This window comes from Triticum dicoccoides, chromosome 7B, assembly GCF_002162155.2.
Source record: "Triticum dicoccoides isolate Atlit2015 ecotype Zavitan chromosome 7B, WEW_v2.0, whole genome shotgun sequence".
In the NCBI taxonomy this organism is placed as follows: Eukaryota; Viridiplantae; Streptophyta; class Magnoliopsida; order Poales; family Poaceae; genus Triticum; species Triticum dicoccoides.
The window spans coordinates 487538100-487554065 of NC_041393.1; the positions used below are offsets into that span (position 1 = coordinate 487538100).

The 15966-nt window shown below is 45.8% G+C and overlaps 1 protein-coding gene across 1 annotated transcript; it reads left to right on the plus strand.

The window, feature by feature from the left end:
* The first annotated feature begins 6284 nt into the window (after nucleotides 1-6284).
* LOC119337415 (two-on-two hemoglobin-3-like) lies at nucleotides 6285-8801 on the plus strand. The gene is made up of 4 exons (XM_037609542.1): nucleotides 6285-6632; nucleotides 6738-6868; nucleotides 8171-8315; nucleotides 8412-8801. The coding sequence occupies exons 1-4, from the start codon at nucleotides 6490-6492 to the stop codon at nucleotides 8506-8508; spliced, it is 516 nt and encodes a 171-aa protein (XP_037465439.1). The 5' UTR covers nucleotides 6285-6489; the 3' UTR covers nucleotides 8509-8801.
* Nucleotides 8802-15966: the final 7165 nt, after the last annotated feature.

The window sequence follows — 15966 nt, forward strand, 5'->3', positions numbered from 1 at the left end:
TGAGCGACAAGGAACCCGACGGCTTCCCCAACCGCTGTGCTGCACGGATTTGGGGACGGGGCGGGTCGAGGAGGGAGGGGCGCCATCGGCGGTCGTGGGTGGGAGTGGCGTCCGGGCGGTGTGCAGGAAGGCGACGAAGGGACTGGGGATACGCGGGGTGGAGCGGATCCACCGTAGGGCAGGATCTCCTGTCGCCAAAAATCACGTTTGTTTGGTAGAGAGAAAATCAGGGGAGAAGGACGTTTCCTTTTATTTAGACGAGGACGTTTACTTCGGGGGCTGCCACGGGTTGTCCTTGTCGCCATCGGCAACTCTGTCACTTTAGCGCTACGAGCGTGGGACTAAGCGACGAAGGGAAAGGAAGGAAGCGAAGTAATGACTTACCTGATGTTAGGTATGTTATAATCAGGCTAATTACTGTTATGATTCGTTGAGTTTGTTTCCATATATTACACTTTAGCGCTAGGAAGGTGGGACTGATGGACGAGGAGATCTCTTGCCTACTATTTCAGTTACCAATTACCGAATCGGGGTACGCCTATTTCTCTCGATTGATTGAATTAGAACTTGCCAAAATATTTACACGATTGAATTGAATCGACATACGCCAAAGCAAACACGAATAAATGGAATGAGGATCGAATGTGATTCGGTATTAAGTGAGAAGAAGAAGAAAAATAAAGTGGGAGGGGTGGTGGGAGATGAGACGAAAATAAACCAGCGATGGGATGGGTGGTGGGAGGAGAGACGGAAAAAAAACCAGCGATGGGAAGGGGTGGTGGGAGGGTAGACGAAACAAAACCAGCGAAAAATAACCGATGGACTATTCACCAACTGCTCCATTAGGAGTAAAGATTATTATTCTCAATCAAAGAAGACAAAGGCATATCATTGGGATCAAGAGTAGTATTTTTAATAGCAAACAATTTCATAAGTTCATCCATCTTTCCACTCAAAACATTGATTTCTTCTATAACATGCATTTTTTTTACTAGAAGATCTTTCGGTGTGCCATTGAGAATAATTACCCATAATATTATCAAGAAGTTTTGTAGCATCTCCTAACGTGATTTCCATAAACGTGCCTCCCATGGCCGAATCTAAGAGATTTCTAGAAGCAAAGTTCAAACCGGCATAAAATTTTTGTATAATCATCCATAAGTTCAAACCATGAGTATGGCAATTACGAAGCATCAATTTCATTCTTTCCCAAGATTGGGCAACATGCTCATGATCAAGTTGTTTAAAATTCATAATATCGTTCCTAAGAGTGATAATCTTAGCGGGAGGAAAATACTTAGAGATAAAAACATCTTTGCACTTGTTCCAAGAATCAATACTATTTTTAGGCAAAGATGAAAACCAAACTTTAACACGATCTCTAAGAGAAAACGGAAATAACTTCAATTTGACAATATTGTTATCTGTATCTTTCTTCTTTTGCATATCACACAAATCAACAAAGTTGTTTAGATGAGTAGCGGCATCTTCACTAGAAAGCCCGGCGAATTGATCTTTCATAACAAGATTCAGCAAAGCAGTATTGATTTCACAAAACTCAACATCATTAAGAGGAGCAATCGGAGTACTAAGGAAATCACTATTATTGGTATTCGAGAAATCACACAATTTGGTATTATCTTGCGCCATGGCAACAAGTAATCCAACACACAAGCAAACAGAAAAAGGCAAGCGAAAGAGAGGAGGAGATCGGGAAAGAGAGGGCGAATAAAACGGCAAGGGTGAAGTGGGGGAGAGGAAAACGAGAGGCAAATGGCAAATAATGTAAATGCGAGGGAGATGGGTTTGTGATGGGTACTTGGTATGTCTTGACTTGAGCGAAGACCTCCCCGGCAACGGCGCCAGAAATCCTTCTTGCTACGTCTTGAGCTTGTGTTGGTTTTCCTCGAAGAGGAGAGGGTGATGCAGCAATAGTAGCGTAAGTATTTCCCTCAGTTTTTGAGAACCAAGGTATCAATCCAGTAGGAGGCTCCTCAAAAGTCCCACGCACCTACACAAACAAACTGAGAACTCGCAACCAACGCGATAAAGGGGTTGTCAGTCCCTTCATGGCCACTTGCGAAAGTGAGATCTGATAGAGATAGTATGATAAGATAAATATATTTTTGGTATTTTATAATATAGATGCAAAAAGTAAAGATGCAAATAAAAGTAAATTGGAAGCAAATATGATAAAAGATAGACCCGGGGGCCATAGGTTTCACTAGAGGCTTCTCTCGAGATAGCATAAGTATTAGGGTGGGTGAACAAATTACTGTCGAGCAATTGATAGAAAAGCGAATAATTATGAGATTATCTAGGCATGATCATGTATATAGGCATCACGTCCATAACAAGTAGACCGACTCCTGCCTGCATCTACTACTATTACTCCACACATCGACCGACTCCTGCCTGCATCTAGAGTATTAAGTTCATAAGAACAAAGTAACGCATTAAGCAAGATGACATGATGTAGAGGGATAAACTCATGCAATATGATATAAACCCCATCTTTTTATCCTCGATGGCAACAATACAATACGTGCCTTGCAACCCTTTCTGTCACTGGGTAAGGACACCGCAAGATTGAACCCAAAGCTAAGCACTTCTTCCATGGCAAGAAAGATCAATCTAGTAGGCCAAACCAAACTGATAATTCGAAGAGACTTGCAAAGATAACTTAATCATACATAAAAGAATTCAGAGAAGATTCAAATATTATTCATAGATAAACTTGATCATAAACCCACAATTCATCGGATCTCGACAAACACACTGCAAAAAGAGTTTACATCGAATAGATCTCCACAAGAGAGGGGGAGAACATTGTATTGAGATCCAAAAAGAGAGAAGAAGCCAGCTAGCTAATAACTATGGACCCGTAGGTCTATGGTAAACTACTCACAACTCATCGGAGGGGCAAGGATGTTGATGTAGAGGCCCTCCGTGGTCGATTCCCCCTCCGACAGAACACCGGCGAAGGCTCCAAGATGGGATCTCGCGGATACAGAAGGTTACGGTGGTGGAAATTGTGTTTCGTCTGCCCCTGGATGTTTTTGGGGTAGGTAGGCTTATATAGGAGGAAGAAGTATATCGGGGATGCCCGAGGGGCCCACGAGACAGGGGGGCGCGCCCTACAGGGGGCGCCCTCCTATCTCATGGGAGCCTCGGCTGCTTCTTGACTTGCACTCCAAGTTCTCTGGATCACGTTCGTTCCAAAAATCACGCTCCCGAAGGTTTCGTTCCGTTTGGACTCCGTTTGATATTCCTTTTCTTCGAAATACTGAAATAGGCAAAAAACAGCAATACGGGCTGGGCCTCCGGTTAGTGGGTTAGTCCCAAAAATGAAATAAATGTGTAAAATAAAGCCCATAAACATCCAAAAGGGGGTAATATAATAGCATGGAACAATCAAAAATTATAGATACGTTGGAGACGTATCAGCCTCGACCGACCTGGTGGTCGGTATTCCTCCCGAAGCCACGATCAACCCTACAGCCACCGAGGCTCCCAAGGGAGGATCTCACGAAGGCATGGAAGACCCGCGCCCTCACGAAGAACAAGACTCCGTTGATGCCTCCCCCTCGTCGAGCACCCTGTCTACTTTGTCAGCACGGTACTGAGGGAGGCCTGGGCGCGCTACCCCATGCCTCAAAAACTCCTATTCACGCTCCTGGTCGCCTCCCGAAAACTGCGCCACTACTTTCAAGGCCATCCCATCAAGGTTGTTTCGGCGTACCCACTGGAGAGGGTGCTCTGGAGCCTGAATGCCACCGGGCGAGTTGTCGAATGGAACATCGAGTTTCAGGCGTTCAATCTCGAGTTCATCACCACCAGGGTCATTAAGGGTGCGGCCCTCGCGGACTTCGTGGCCGAGTGGACTGACACTCTCGACCGCAGACTAAGCGAGGACCGCTCCCTCTTGCTAGGAGACAAGGAACTGGATGGGTGAATCATGTACTTTGATGGAGCATTTGCGCGGCAAGGCGCGGGAGCAGGGGCCGTCCTCATCTCACCCACCAAGGACAAGCTCTACTACGCGGTGCAGCTCTGCTTCCAGCAGGGCGAGAAGGTCTCAAACAATATTGCGGAGTTCGAAGGCTTGCTCGCCGGGCTCAGAGCCGCGACAGCGCTGGGGTGAACCGCGTCACCATCAAGGGCGACTCTTAGCTCCTCGTCAACTTATCCAACAAGGAGTACACGCCCAAGGACGAGCATATGAAGGCGTACCTAGAAGAGGTGCGCAAGATGGAGAAACGATTCATGGGTGTGGAGCTGCAGCACGTGCCGCGCGGAATGAACAAGGAGGCAGATGACATCGCCAAGAGAGCCTCCCGCAGGCTCCCTCAGGAGCCGGGGGTGTTTGAGGAGCGGCTCTTCAAGCCGTTTGCGGCACCCCCCACCACGACTCCAGCACCGCCTCCGGAGGGTTTGCCTCAGGCACCTGAGACGGGCGCCCCAGCCTGTGGCCACCCCTCGGGGCCCGCCTGCTTCTTGCGCTCGAGCCTCGGGAGGGGTGCTGGACCGGAGAGCTCAAGACGTACCTGCTTCAAGAGACCCTGCCGGAGAAGGAGGAGAAAGCCGAGTGCGTGGCACGTCAAGCCACCGCGTACTACATTCAGGATGGTGAGTTATATTGCAAGAGGCCCAATGACGTTTTGTTGCGGTGCATCTCCAGGGAACAGGGGCTTGAGCTGCTAGCGGACATACATGGTGGGGACTGCGGGCATCATTCCTCATCACGCACTCTGGTGGGCAAGGCGTTCCGCAGCGGCTTCTATTAGCCCACCGCGCTCAACGCCACAGAGCTGGTGCGCTCTTGTGAAGCATGCCAGTTTCACGCCAAGCAAATCCACCAGCCTGCGCAGGGCCTCCAGACAATCCCGCTCACATGGCCGTTCGCGGTCTGGGGGCTGGACATCTTGGGGCCGTTCCCTCGAGCGCCAGGGGGCTACCGGTACCTCTACGTCGCCATCGACAAGTTCACCAAGTGGGCGGAGGTAGAAGCCGTGCGCACCATTCCAACTGGATCGGCCGTCAAGTCCATCAAGGGAATCGTGAGCCGGTTTGGGCCCCCAACCGCACCATCACTGACAACGGCTCGCAATTCACTAGCAACCTTTTCAAAACATACTGTGCTAACCTTGGAACGCAGATATGCTACGCCTCAGTGGCACACCCACGGAGCAATGGTCAGGCCGAGCGGGGCAATGCAGAAGTCCTGAGGGGCCTCAAGACCAGGACCTTCAAGAAGAAGCTCATGAAATAGTTTTATTTTAGCTGAGAGGCGGCATGGTTAATATGAATATCCAAATCATTTGTCTTTCATTTGCCTAATGTACCCATTTTTCTTGCTATAGTTCCCGCAACAACATGCGGGGTATCATCTAGTTCTATCTTTATAGGTGCAGATCTTCCAGACCAAGAAAAAGAAAAGCTCATGAAAACATTAAAGAGCCATCACAAAGCATTTGGATATTCCATGGACGGCCTTACCAATCAGAGAATATCTAAGAAAGTTAAATCTTAAAATGATGAAAGTGGTAACAAAAAAGGTTGTCTAATTACTTGATGTGGGTTTATCTTTCACGTAGCTGAAAGCAAGTGGGTGAGCCTAGTTTATTGTATTCAACCTAGAGCAGCCTCACCTGGGCGAGCGCGAAACTAGGCCGGCCACAACGTTTGTTTTATGCTTTTTTTTAGCTTTTTTGTTTTTTTCTTTCCTTATTTTAGTTTTGTTTATACTTTCAAATATTATATATTAAAAAAATGTTAAACATGTATGAGAAATAGTGGTTATGTATTAAAAATGGTTAAAAGTGTATAAAAATGTTGATCATGTGTTGAGCAACTTTTTAATGGCAATAAAAAAATTTCACACATAATGTATATTTTCCGTATACATCAGGAACATTTGTATGTCTAACATTTTAAAATATAGTTTTTTGAAATATAATACTATATCTTTTGATGTCTATTTTTATTTAATGTATGTTGTACATTTTTTGTATGCATCGGAAACATTTTTTATACACCTGTAACATTTTAAAAATATTGATCAATATTTTTCATATAAAAAAATAAAAACAAAGAAAACCAAAGGAAAAAAAATGCCGCAGAAAACCACTGCAGAAAGAATAAAAAACAGTAAAAATGTAGAAACAAGCAACACAAACCAGCAGCGTGCAAACCGCGGGCTCCTCCGACTATTCCGTGGGTAGCAGTATTCGCGATTCGCAAGTCACCACGAACGACATGGGCGCCACAGAATGTCGACATAGACCACACGCCCCCCGACTGCGCGTGCTCGCCACCCGATTGGCCGGCGGGTATAAATGGTGGTGCGCATCGCCTGAGCCGCACGCCGACGCGCACTGTCTTCCCAAACAGCCGAGCAGTCAACTGAACGGCAGCCCACCAAGCGTCCCAGCCGGTCATTGAGAGGCGCTGCCGCGGGGCCTGGGCGTCCCGGGAACTGCAGGAACGATGCAGTCGCTGCAGGACAAGGCGTCGGAGTGGAGCGGCGTCGCGGCCGCCGACGCCTTCGCCATCGACGAAGTCAACGTCTTCGAGGCGCTCGGCGGCACCCCGCAGCCCTTCGTCGACCTCTCCACCAACTTCTACACCAGGTCCGCCCCGATCTGCTCCTCCCGCCTCCTCTGATCTGGGTTCCGTTCCCCACTTCTCTGATTTTGTCGTCTGACTTCCTGGCCGTGGTTGGATCGACGGAACAGGGTTTATGAGGACGAGGAGGAGTGGTTCCGGGAGATATTCTCGGGGTCCAAGAAGGAGGACGCGATCCAGAACCAGTACGAGTTCTTGGTGCAGCGGATGGGCGGCCCGCCGCTATTCTCCCAGAGGAGAGGTAACTTGATTGAACTGGCGCTCTTCTCCCAATTGGTTCATTGTAGCCCCAAAGCATCCCTGTTTCCACTGCCCAGTTGCCATTGAAGCTGGTGCTTATGTTGAAATTTAATGTTTTGAGTCGAAATGCTTACTTGTTGCCTAATAGATTCCGGGTGTGGAAATAAAACGATCAGTATTTGAAAACTGAAATTGGCTTAGAAGTTCATTCTTAAACATAAACTTTTAGTAAAGACAATAAGTCTTAGACGTTTCAACAAGCAGTTTGTAGAATTGTGGAAATCAGCTCCTGTTTATTCCTTCAGGCCGTCCTTCTGCAGAACCATTATGCTTTTCTTCATAGCAACAGCATACTATCATTGGATTATTCTGTTCTTTCGCCCTGGTTGTCAGGCAGCACTGTCGAGTGCTTAATGCAGGGTACTACGTAGAGATGATTTACTGCTCTCTTCGTCTACGTATAGATTAGAATAACACTTGGTTATGTCAGGAGACTGCTTTTCATTTTCTTAAAATAAATGGATTAGAATTACACGGATTGACTATATTAATGCCAAAGGGTGCTGGAAAGACTCCGACAGGGAATTGCATTTGATCAAACCACGAAAGCAACAAAACAAATATTGAGAGCTAGGATTAGAGTCCGAGAGGAAGAATTATGCAGCACTTATGGCACGTCATCTGCCCTGGAGACCAAGGTTCCTAAGCAGGTGGTGCCCTCTTGAACCCAGAGGATGAGCTTCATTTTGAGTGAGAGTCAGTCAAAAGATTTCTCTGGCACTGAAAGGTTCCCCTAGTTGATTCCTTCCAAATTTCCCAAATCACCAAAATGAGCATCTGGGTTTGTCCGTGGCATATTTTGTCATATCTTTATCTAGCAACAATACCTTATTAATATCATATAATTGCAGTTCCCAGTCAAGACATATGCTTTCTAGTACTTGTGCAGTGAGTAGTTACTAGGTCGAATGTGTTCCATTTCACCATTTCCTGTTTGAACGCCTCTATCTATATCTATGTGCTTCTACACAAAGATGTTTGAAAATCCAATATTTGTCCTGTTGTTCTGTGCCACTTATTTGTCCATCTATTTCTTGAACCTTTTTGGGTGTGGTAAAAGTCATGCTATTTATTATTACTAGGTGTTCCACGTTTTATACCTTTGTCATATTTGTGTCATTCTTGTAATCATGGACATTAGTAGCAACATGAACTCTCGACGTTACCAAGCACTTGCAATTCATATTTTTCTGATCTTAATTACTTGCTGACCTAACACTATCACTCTCTCTGATTCTTGTAGGACATCCTGCCTTGATAGGACGACATCGGCCATTCCCAGTTACCCACCGAGCTGCGGAGCGATGGCTACACCACATGCAGCAAGCTCTGGAAACCACCGAAAGCATAAACCCAGATACAAAACCCAAAATGATGAATTTTTTCAGGTCTGTGTTATGACTGAACTAGTGAAATCTGCATCAAGCATTTGGGAGCATATCAACCAAGAGGCTAAGATATTGTCATTTGTTATCTTGTTCCAGGCACACTGCATACTTCCTTGTCGCCGGTAATGAGATGACAAGGCAAACCCAAAGTGTACCTCCCTGCAAACATGCAACGAGCAAACCAGCCGAGTAACCGCTCAAGCTTAACCAGTTGAATAACGGTTTCAGCTCCCATATTCCTATAGGATTCCCATGTGCAATGGGATCAAGGTTGTTTATGCATTATGCATTATAGGAAACGACACGCCTGATGTTGTATGGGCAGAGACACTCGTGCAGAGAGCATCTCAAAATTGATAAATTGCTTACTTGAAATGGTCGTACTCCCTCTTATCGCTGGGTTTGTGTTTGAGGGCACAAGTTCCTATGGTGTATAGGTGCTGAACTGCTCGTGCTATTCTATCCAATGCTCTTGTCAGTTAAGCATGGCATTTCAACCCAGCTTGTTAATTTTCCTTAAAAGAGAAACATAACTTGTTACGCTTATTAAACAGTAGAATTTCAACCGTGGTTTCTGCCGGAAATTGCTTTTGGATCCCGAGCTCCATGGAGCCTGGATTTTTGAAAAAAAAAACATGCCTTAAAGTTTCAAAATTCTGAAAAAGTTACACTTGAACCTAGGGATGTATTCTAGATCTCCATAAATTTCATGATGAAATACATTGTGGTTCAAGCTGCACAAAAAAAAAATCATGTCTTTCTAGCACATACACTTTTTTCACTATCAAAGTTCATGATTTTGGGTTTTTATACAGCTCACACCAGTATTTTATCATGAAACTTTACAGAATGTAGTATACATACCAATGTCCATGTGCATTTCTTCAGATTTGTTTTGAAACTTTTAAATATGATTTTTGATTTTTTTTTTTCGAAAACAGGGCTCCATGGAGCTTGGGAGCAAGATATCCACTCTCGGTTTCTGCTGGCTTCTTCTCTCGAGTTTCGGAGAAGTAAACCTACATGTTGTGTTGTCGAGAGAATTTACCGTCCAAATTATTTTACACTGTAAAGTACTGTATTTGGACAAGGGATTTGGGGAAGGGAACATGACATGGATGGGGCGTGGTACTATAAGCACAAGGAAGGGTACTTGGATCGAGTGGGACGCGTACAGTTGCAGCCATGTGCCCACCTTGTTGGCTAGAGTAAAATAGCACGAGGCAGCCTTGTAACTGAATCCAGATTGCAAACACATAAGACTAGCCGCAGTGGGAGTAACTTCAGCAGTAAATTCGAGTCCAACTCAGCAAATTTGCTTATGTGGCAGTGAGTTAATGAGGAGAGAGATAGTTATAGTAACTTAGCTAGTTATTGTAACATCACATGTCTCAATGCAATATGAGTCTATAACCTAATAAATGAAGCTTTGCATGTTACCACACTTATGTTACTACCCACAATGAACGTAGTAATATAGTCTAGGGATATGTGTATGTTACTAGTGTATGTTACTACCCATTGTGGCTAGTCTAACGCTTGCACTTACATTTAGACTACCCATCTTTATTAGACTGGTCATAGTGGGGAGTAACTTAGACTAGTAACATGCATAGTATCTTAGATTAATATCATAGGTGGTCTCATTTATCGTCATGCATGACACATAGTAGCATCACATTTAATATATTACGTCTACCTATGTTACTATAACCATCTCTTTTCTTTAATTATCTGTCACATAAGCATGTTTGTGAATCCCAAATACATGATACTAATTATGTTACCCCCACTATGGCCAGCCTTAGTACTTCCTCCTCCTAAAAATAAGTGTCTCAACTTTATACTAACTCTAGTATAAAATTGTACTAAGTTTGAGACACTTATTTTAGGATGGAGGGAGTAGTATATATAAATTCGAAACCGAACTTTCACGTTCACACACCCATTCACATATGGAGGGCAGACTTGCAGTTTTATTCGCAGTAATAAACGGGAGTTATTCGTACGACCGGATATTACACTCCCGGTTCAGTAAGGTTGTTGCAGCAACTTGTACTGCTATGATCATGGTCGTCCAATCCCTCCATTGTACGGCGGAGGGGCTCCAGGGCCGGGCTGCGGACGGTAAGGGTAGGGCCGAGGACGGCCGCCGTACGGTAGGCCAGGCTGTCCGCACGGCCTGCCTCTGCATATGGGGCGGCGGCTAGGGTCCAGAGCACCAGCTGGAAGGAAAACAGGAGCCTCCATGGAGATTCATCAGTTACAAGTAATTACTCGATTTCAGGACGCTGCAGAGGAGTACTATAACTGAAGGAGGAGATGACGACGAAGAGGATGAAATGAGCAGTTCGGAAGCACTCACGACTGATCCCGGCTCCGTAGCAGACGGAGCTGCTCATGATCACCGCGGAGACGGCGAAGAGCGCGATCTGCAGGAGCACCATGAAAGGGGCAGCTCTGGCGAAGGACGCCATCGTAACGTGGGTGGGCTGTAGCTAGCTGGGGGCTTCGAGCTGTGTTTGTTTGCAGATGCTGCTCGCCGAAGGGCCCGTACTTATAGATGTCGATCGACCCCTCCTCCTATGGCAAAGAGAAAGATCGCCTTGGCACATTAATTTCCTTGTATACTTTTCTCAAGCATATTCTACCTCGAGAGATCAAGCTTTGGCAGTGGCAGCTAACAGTTCGCATCCTAAAAAAAGGGGTGCAATTTTCCGATAAGGATAATCACACTATTTTTGGTGGGCACACACGGGTGAATCTATTTGCTCAAATTTCTCGGTTTAGTCAAGGCTAGCGAGTGGTGAGTAATGATAAGTTGATAACTTGGCCGTGCACGACCGGCAGAGAGGACCGACGACCCAACTCTCGGGTCGTCTTGCGGTCTTGCAACCAAGGAAAAGCTATACGTAGGGTTTCCCTCGCCTCGCGTTGTCACGCATGAAACCAATGTACTTAGACCAACTCCAATGCACGACCTTAGATGGTCGGGACGCATCCAATGAGGAATAAATGAACACAAATTGCGACTCAATGCATGTGAGCAAACGGATAAACGTCAATTTTTATTCGCTGACTCATTTCCGACATAAATTTGAGCCGCGTTTGCATCGAAACGGATAGCGCACGGACGGGCGGGATGTGTGCCCTTGTTCTCCCCCGGCCCGCCCATCAGCGACACAAACGTTCCTTTTTCTCTTCCCCTTCCCTCCCCTCCCCCATAGCCGCCGTCGCCCATTTCCCAGCCGCCTCCTCGGTCTTCAGCCCGGCCGCCCAAAGCACGACCATTGGATTTGTGCCTCTTTTGCCCCGTCACCGGCGCACAACCGGTAGATCTGCGGCAACCGCCGCCGCCACTGGATTTGGCGCATTCGATCGCCGGCGGCTGCGCCTTGCCATGAATTTGCCGGGTACCGGACCGGACAACCCCGACAACGCCTCTGCGCAGCATGCAGGTATTGACTCCGCCTCTAGCCGCTCGGATATTTTCGTCGGCGGATCGCAGACAAAGACACGCTCGACCATCGCCCAGGCTCGGCGTTGGTCCAGCGGCTCGCGGCTCACCGTTGCCGGTCATAAAGTGCGATGACTGCCCGTGGCAGGTCGTGCATCGCGTTTCTACCACGCCGGAACATCCAGGATGGGTGTTCTTCAAGTGCAAAAAAGATGGGGCATGTGTTGGGGAGCTATTTAAAAGAGAAACAAGATATCATTCAAGTAACGCAACCATCATGCTCTCCCAACGTATTTGAAGAGGTATGTCTAGCAAGTGATTTACCTATCTTCTGATTTGGACGCAACTTTATTGTTGATGCTTCCATAAGAAAAATTCTCATAAGTAATTTTGAAGAACCAACGAAGAAGGGTAATTTACTTGTTAGCAATCAAATTGTTATAGAACATATCGGTCAACCTATTGTGCCATTTATGAAGACCAATAGTGACTTGTTATTGCAGCCAAAGTTTTCCCCATTGCTTTATCAATTGAGACATGTGTATCCTAACTATTTTCGTTTCAGAAATTTAAAGCCAAGGTTAACTTTTTTTGAGAAATCTGATGCTAATATAATATCTTATCCGAATACATCGGAGATAGAGTGCATAACACAATGCATAGTCGAATGGAGATATTCAAAATCTGGACATTCGTTTGCTTAAATCCAAATCCATTCGCGCACGAAGATTGACTAGAAAATAAGAAGTATACCTTAAATTCAAGCATGTGTGATAAAATATTTGATTTGTTGCTGAAAAATAATTACTTTAGAATTCTTGATCACCATGTCAAGCCATTAATAAAAAGACGAATGTATTGTAAATTGCATGATTCATCCAAGCATAATTTTGAGGATTGCAACATGTTTTGTCAAATAGTCAAATTGACCATTGATAGAGGACGATTGAAATTTGTTAAGACACCAAGAGATGACCAGTCTATTCCGATTGGTCCTGATAGCAAATGATATTTGCATCGGCTGCTTCAAGCCGATCCATTTCAACATGAGAAGGTAAAAACTGCGGACAATGGAATCAAGCTTTCAACTAAGGAAGTTGTTCAAGAGCACAATTATAATATTCTTGAGGGAGATAATTCCATCAAAGTTGCAATGAAGACGCCAAGTACTAGGGGGCAACAAGAAAACCTAAAGATCGATGCAAGCAAAGGTCGATGTAAGCACAAAGGTAAAAAGCCGATAGTCACTTTCGCGCAACTATTCGAAAACTATTAGAAGATAAGTGAGAAAAAGATTTCTTATCAGCCAAGTAATTCAAAAGCGTCAAGATCACCCCCTAGGCACAAATCTGATGACCGGTATTGGCAAAGGGAAAATTTCAATGCAACATATTGATATCCTTATTTTGGTTCGCCAATGCCAATGTCATGGATGCCTCCCTATGCTCATGTAAATTTATATCAATCATGGGACATGTATGATTCAAGGGCACATTCTCCATCATATTTTAGACCATCTCACCATTATTATGCAGCTCCAAGAAGATCAACGTTCAGTGAGTAGTCATATGTTCAAGACCGTTTCAATGAGAAAGAATCAGTCCGGAGCTCAAGAAAGAAGAATGAAGTAATCAAACAAATATATCGAGTTTAAAAAGATGGTTGTAAGAGTGCCAATTCAGATTTGATCCTAAAGGATAAAGAGCTAATTAAAGTGTTGACATTGACTACTGAAGACAATGAGATGAAGCAATAAGTTGTCGAAAATCAAAGTGCAGAATCTAAAGAAAGAAGTTGAAAGTGCATAAGGTAAATCAAGAATTGTCATTAGCTCAAAGAAAAGAAGAAATTACAAAAACTTAGTGCATAAGAGCTTGAAAAGAGCAACATGGCATGAGTTCCCAAAGGAAGTACTCAAAACAAGAATGGTGTGCAAGCTTCCATTGCAAGAAGTTGCGACAAAGGTAAAGAAGGAAAAGAGTGAAAATTATGAGCGACCAAGCCGAAGGTTTCAAGGTCTTCGGTGCACACATTATCCACATTCTCCAACTATGCCATCGATGCCGATGACATGGAATTCATTCTCATGTATGATTGGTTACCCTTCATGGAGTTATTTTGATCCATGGAGGCAATATAACTTCTTACATCATGCAAGGGTTTTACCTCATCACCATACATTCGATTAGCTGTATTTTGTTGCTAATTAAAGAGGCCGATATATAACTATCGCCCTAAGCAAAGACATGGCTGATATATAATTATCGACCTAAGCACATATAAATGACCAATGGAGTGTTGAAATCGTCCTTAGAGAAAACACGGTATGGATTAGGGGGTATATATATATTGGCACGCTAGCTTTGCCAAAAAACAGGGGGGCATGTGTTGACACCAGATTTTTGTATGGCTAAAATAGTAATTAAGATAAATTCAATTGAAAAAAGTTTCAACATTAAAGTTCTTCTCTCATTGAAACGGATGATTTTGATGTAGAAATCGTCTTAATCCGAGGTCGTATGCAAAAGTTATAGGCAGTACAAGACACTGCTACAGTAGATGGCCGGTCACTCCGAGGACAACTGAGGGAGTCCTGGATTAGGGGGTGTCCGGATGGCCGGACTATGACCTTTGGCCGGACTCCCGGACTATGAAGATACAAGATTGAAGACTTCGTCCCATGTATGGATGGGACTTTCCTTGGTGTGGAAGGCAAGCTTGGCGATACGATATGTAGATCTCCTCCCATTGTAACCGACTCAGTGTAACCCTAGCCCTCTCTAGTGTCTATATAAACCGGAGAGTTTTAGTCCATAGGAGGAACAACAATCATACCATAGGCTAGCTTCTAGGGTTTAGCCTCTCTGATCTCGTGGTAGACCAACTCTTATACTACCCATATTATCAATATTAATCAAGCAGGAGTAGGGTTTTACCTCCATCTAGAGGGCCCGAACCTGGGTAAAAACATCGTGTCCCTTGTCTCCTGTTACCATCCGCCTAGACGCACAGTTCGGGACCCCCTACCCGAGATCCGCCGGTTTTGACACCGACATTGGTGCTTTCATTGAGACTACCTCTGTGTCGTCACCTTTAGGCCCGATGGCTTCTTCGATCATCAACCACGACGCGGTCCAGGGTGAGGCTTTTCTCCCCGGACATATCTTCGTGTTCGGCGACTTCGCACTGCGGGCCAATTTGCTTGGCCATCTGGAGCAGATCGAAAGCTACGCCCCTGGCCATCAGGTCGGATTTGGAAGTTTAAACTACACGGCTGACATCCGCGGGGACTTGATCTTCGACGGATTCGAGCCACGGCCGAGCGCGCCGCACTGTCACGATGGGCATGATCTAGCTCTGCCACCGGACAGCGCTCAGAGCGCCGCTCAGGTGTCCGCTCCGACCCTTAGCTCGGAGCCGACCGCGCCAATCGGGGACGGACGGTTGGACGCTGCCCCGAAAGCTGCAATCTCTACGGCGATCGAGCCGAATACCAGCCTAGTCCTTTGTGAGGCCTGTGACTCCAAGGTGCCAGACTCCTTTCCGGACTCCGAATCTTCCGCACCCCTTCCGATCGAACCCAATTGGGCTCCGATCATGGAGTTCACCACCGCAGACGTCTTTCAGCACTCGCCCTTTGGTGACATCCTGAATTCACTAAAGTCTTTCTCTTTGTCAGGAGAGCCCTGGCCGAACTATGGTCAGCAGGGTCGGGATGCGGACGATGAAGAAATTCTAAACCCACCCATCACCCATTTCGTAGCCACTGTCGATGATTTAACCGACATGCTCGACTTCGACTCCGAAGACATCGACGGTATGGACGCCGATGAAGGAGACAAACAAGAACCAGCGCCTATAGGGCACTGGACAACCACCTCATCACACGATGTATGCATGGTGGACACACCTAAAAGAAACGACGACGAGGATCAAAAGGGCGCAACGAGGGATCATTCCCTCGAAAAGCAATCAAAGCGGCGGCATAAGCGCCGCGCCAAACCCCACCTCGACAGAGACCCAGACATAGAGCAGGGCGAACTGGCGAACAACGAACATGCTGTCGAGCAACCGTCCGAACAGGGCAACTTGGATAAACAAACCGAACAACCCGTCCCCGATGAAGATAATAGTCCGGACGACCTCACGTCGAACAAGTTGCTGGAGCAGAAGAACCTCCACCAAAGGCTCGTC

Coding starts and splice junctions, on each gene's coding strand:
- LOC119337415 (XM_037609542.1), top strand. CDS start 6,490: ATGCAGTCGCTGCAGGACAAGGCGTCGGAGTGGAGCGGCGTCGCGGCC. Junction 6,633..6,737: donor TCCACCAACTTCTACACCAG/GTCCGCCCCGAT, acceptor TCGACGGAACAG/GGTTTATGAGGACGAGGAGG. Junction 8,316..8,411: donor AAAATGATGAATTTTTTCAG/GTCTGTGTTATG, acceptor ATCTTGTTCCAG/GCACACTGCATACTTCCTTG.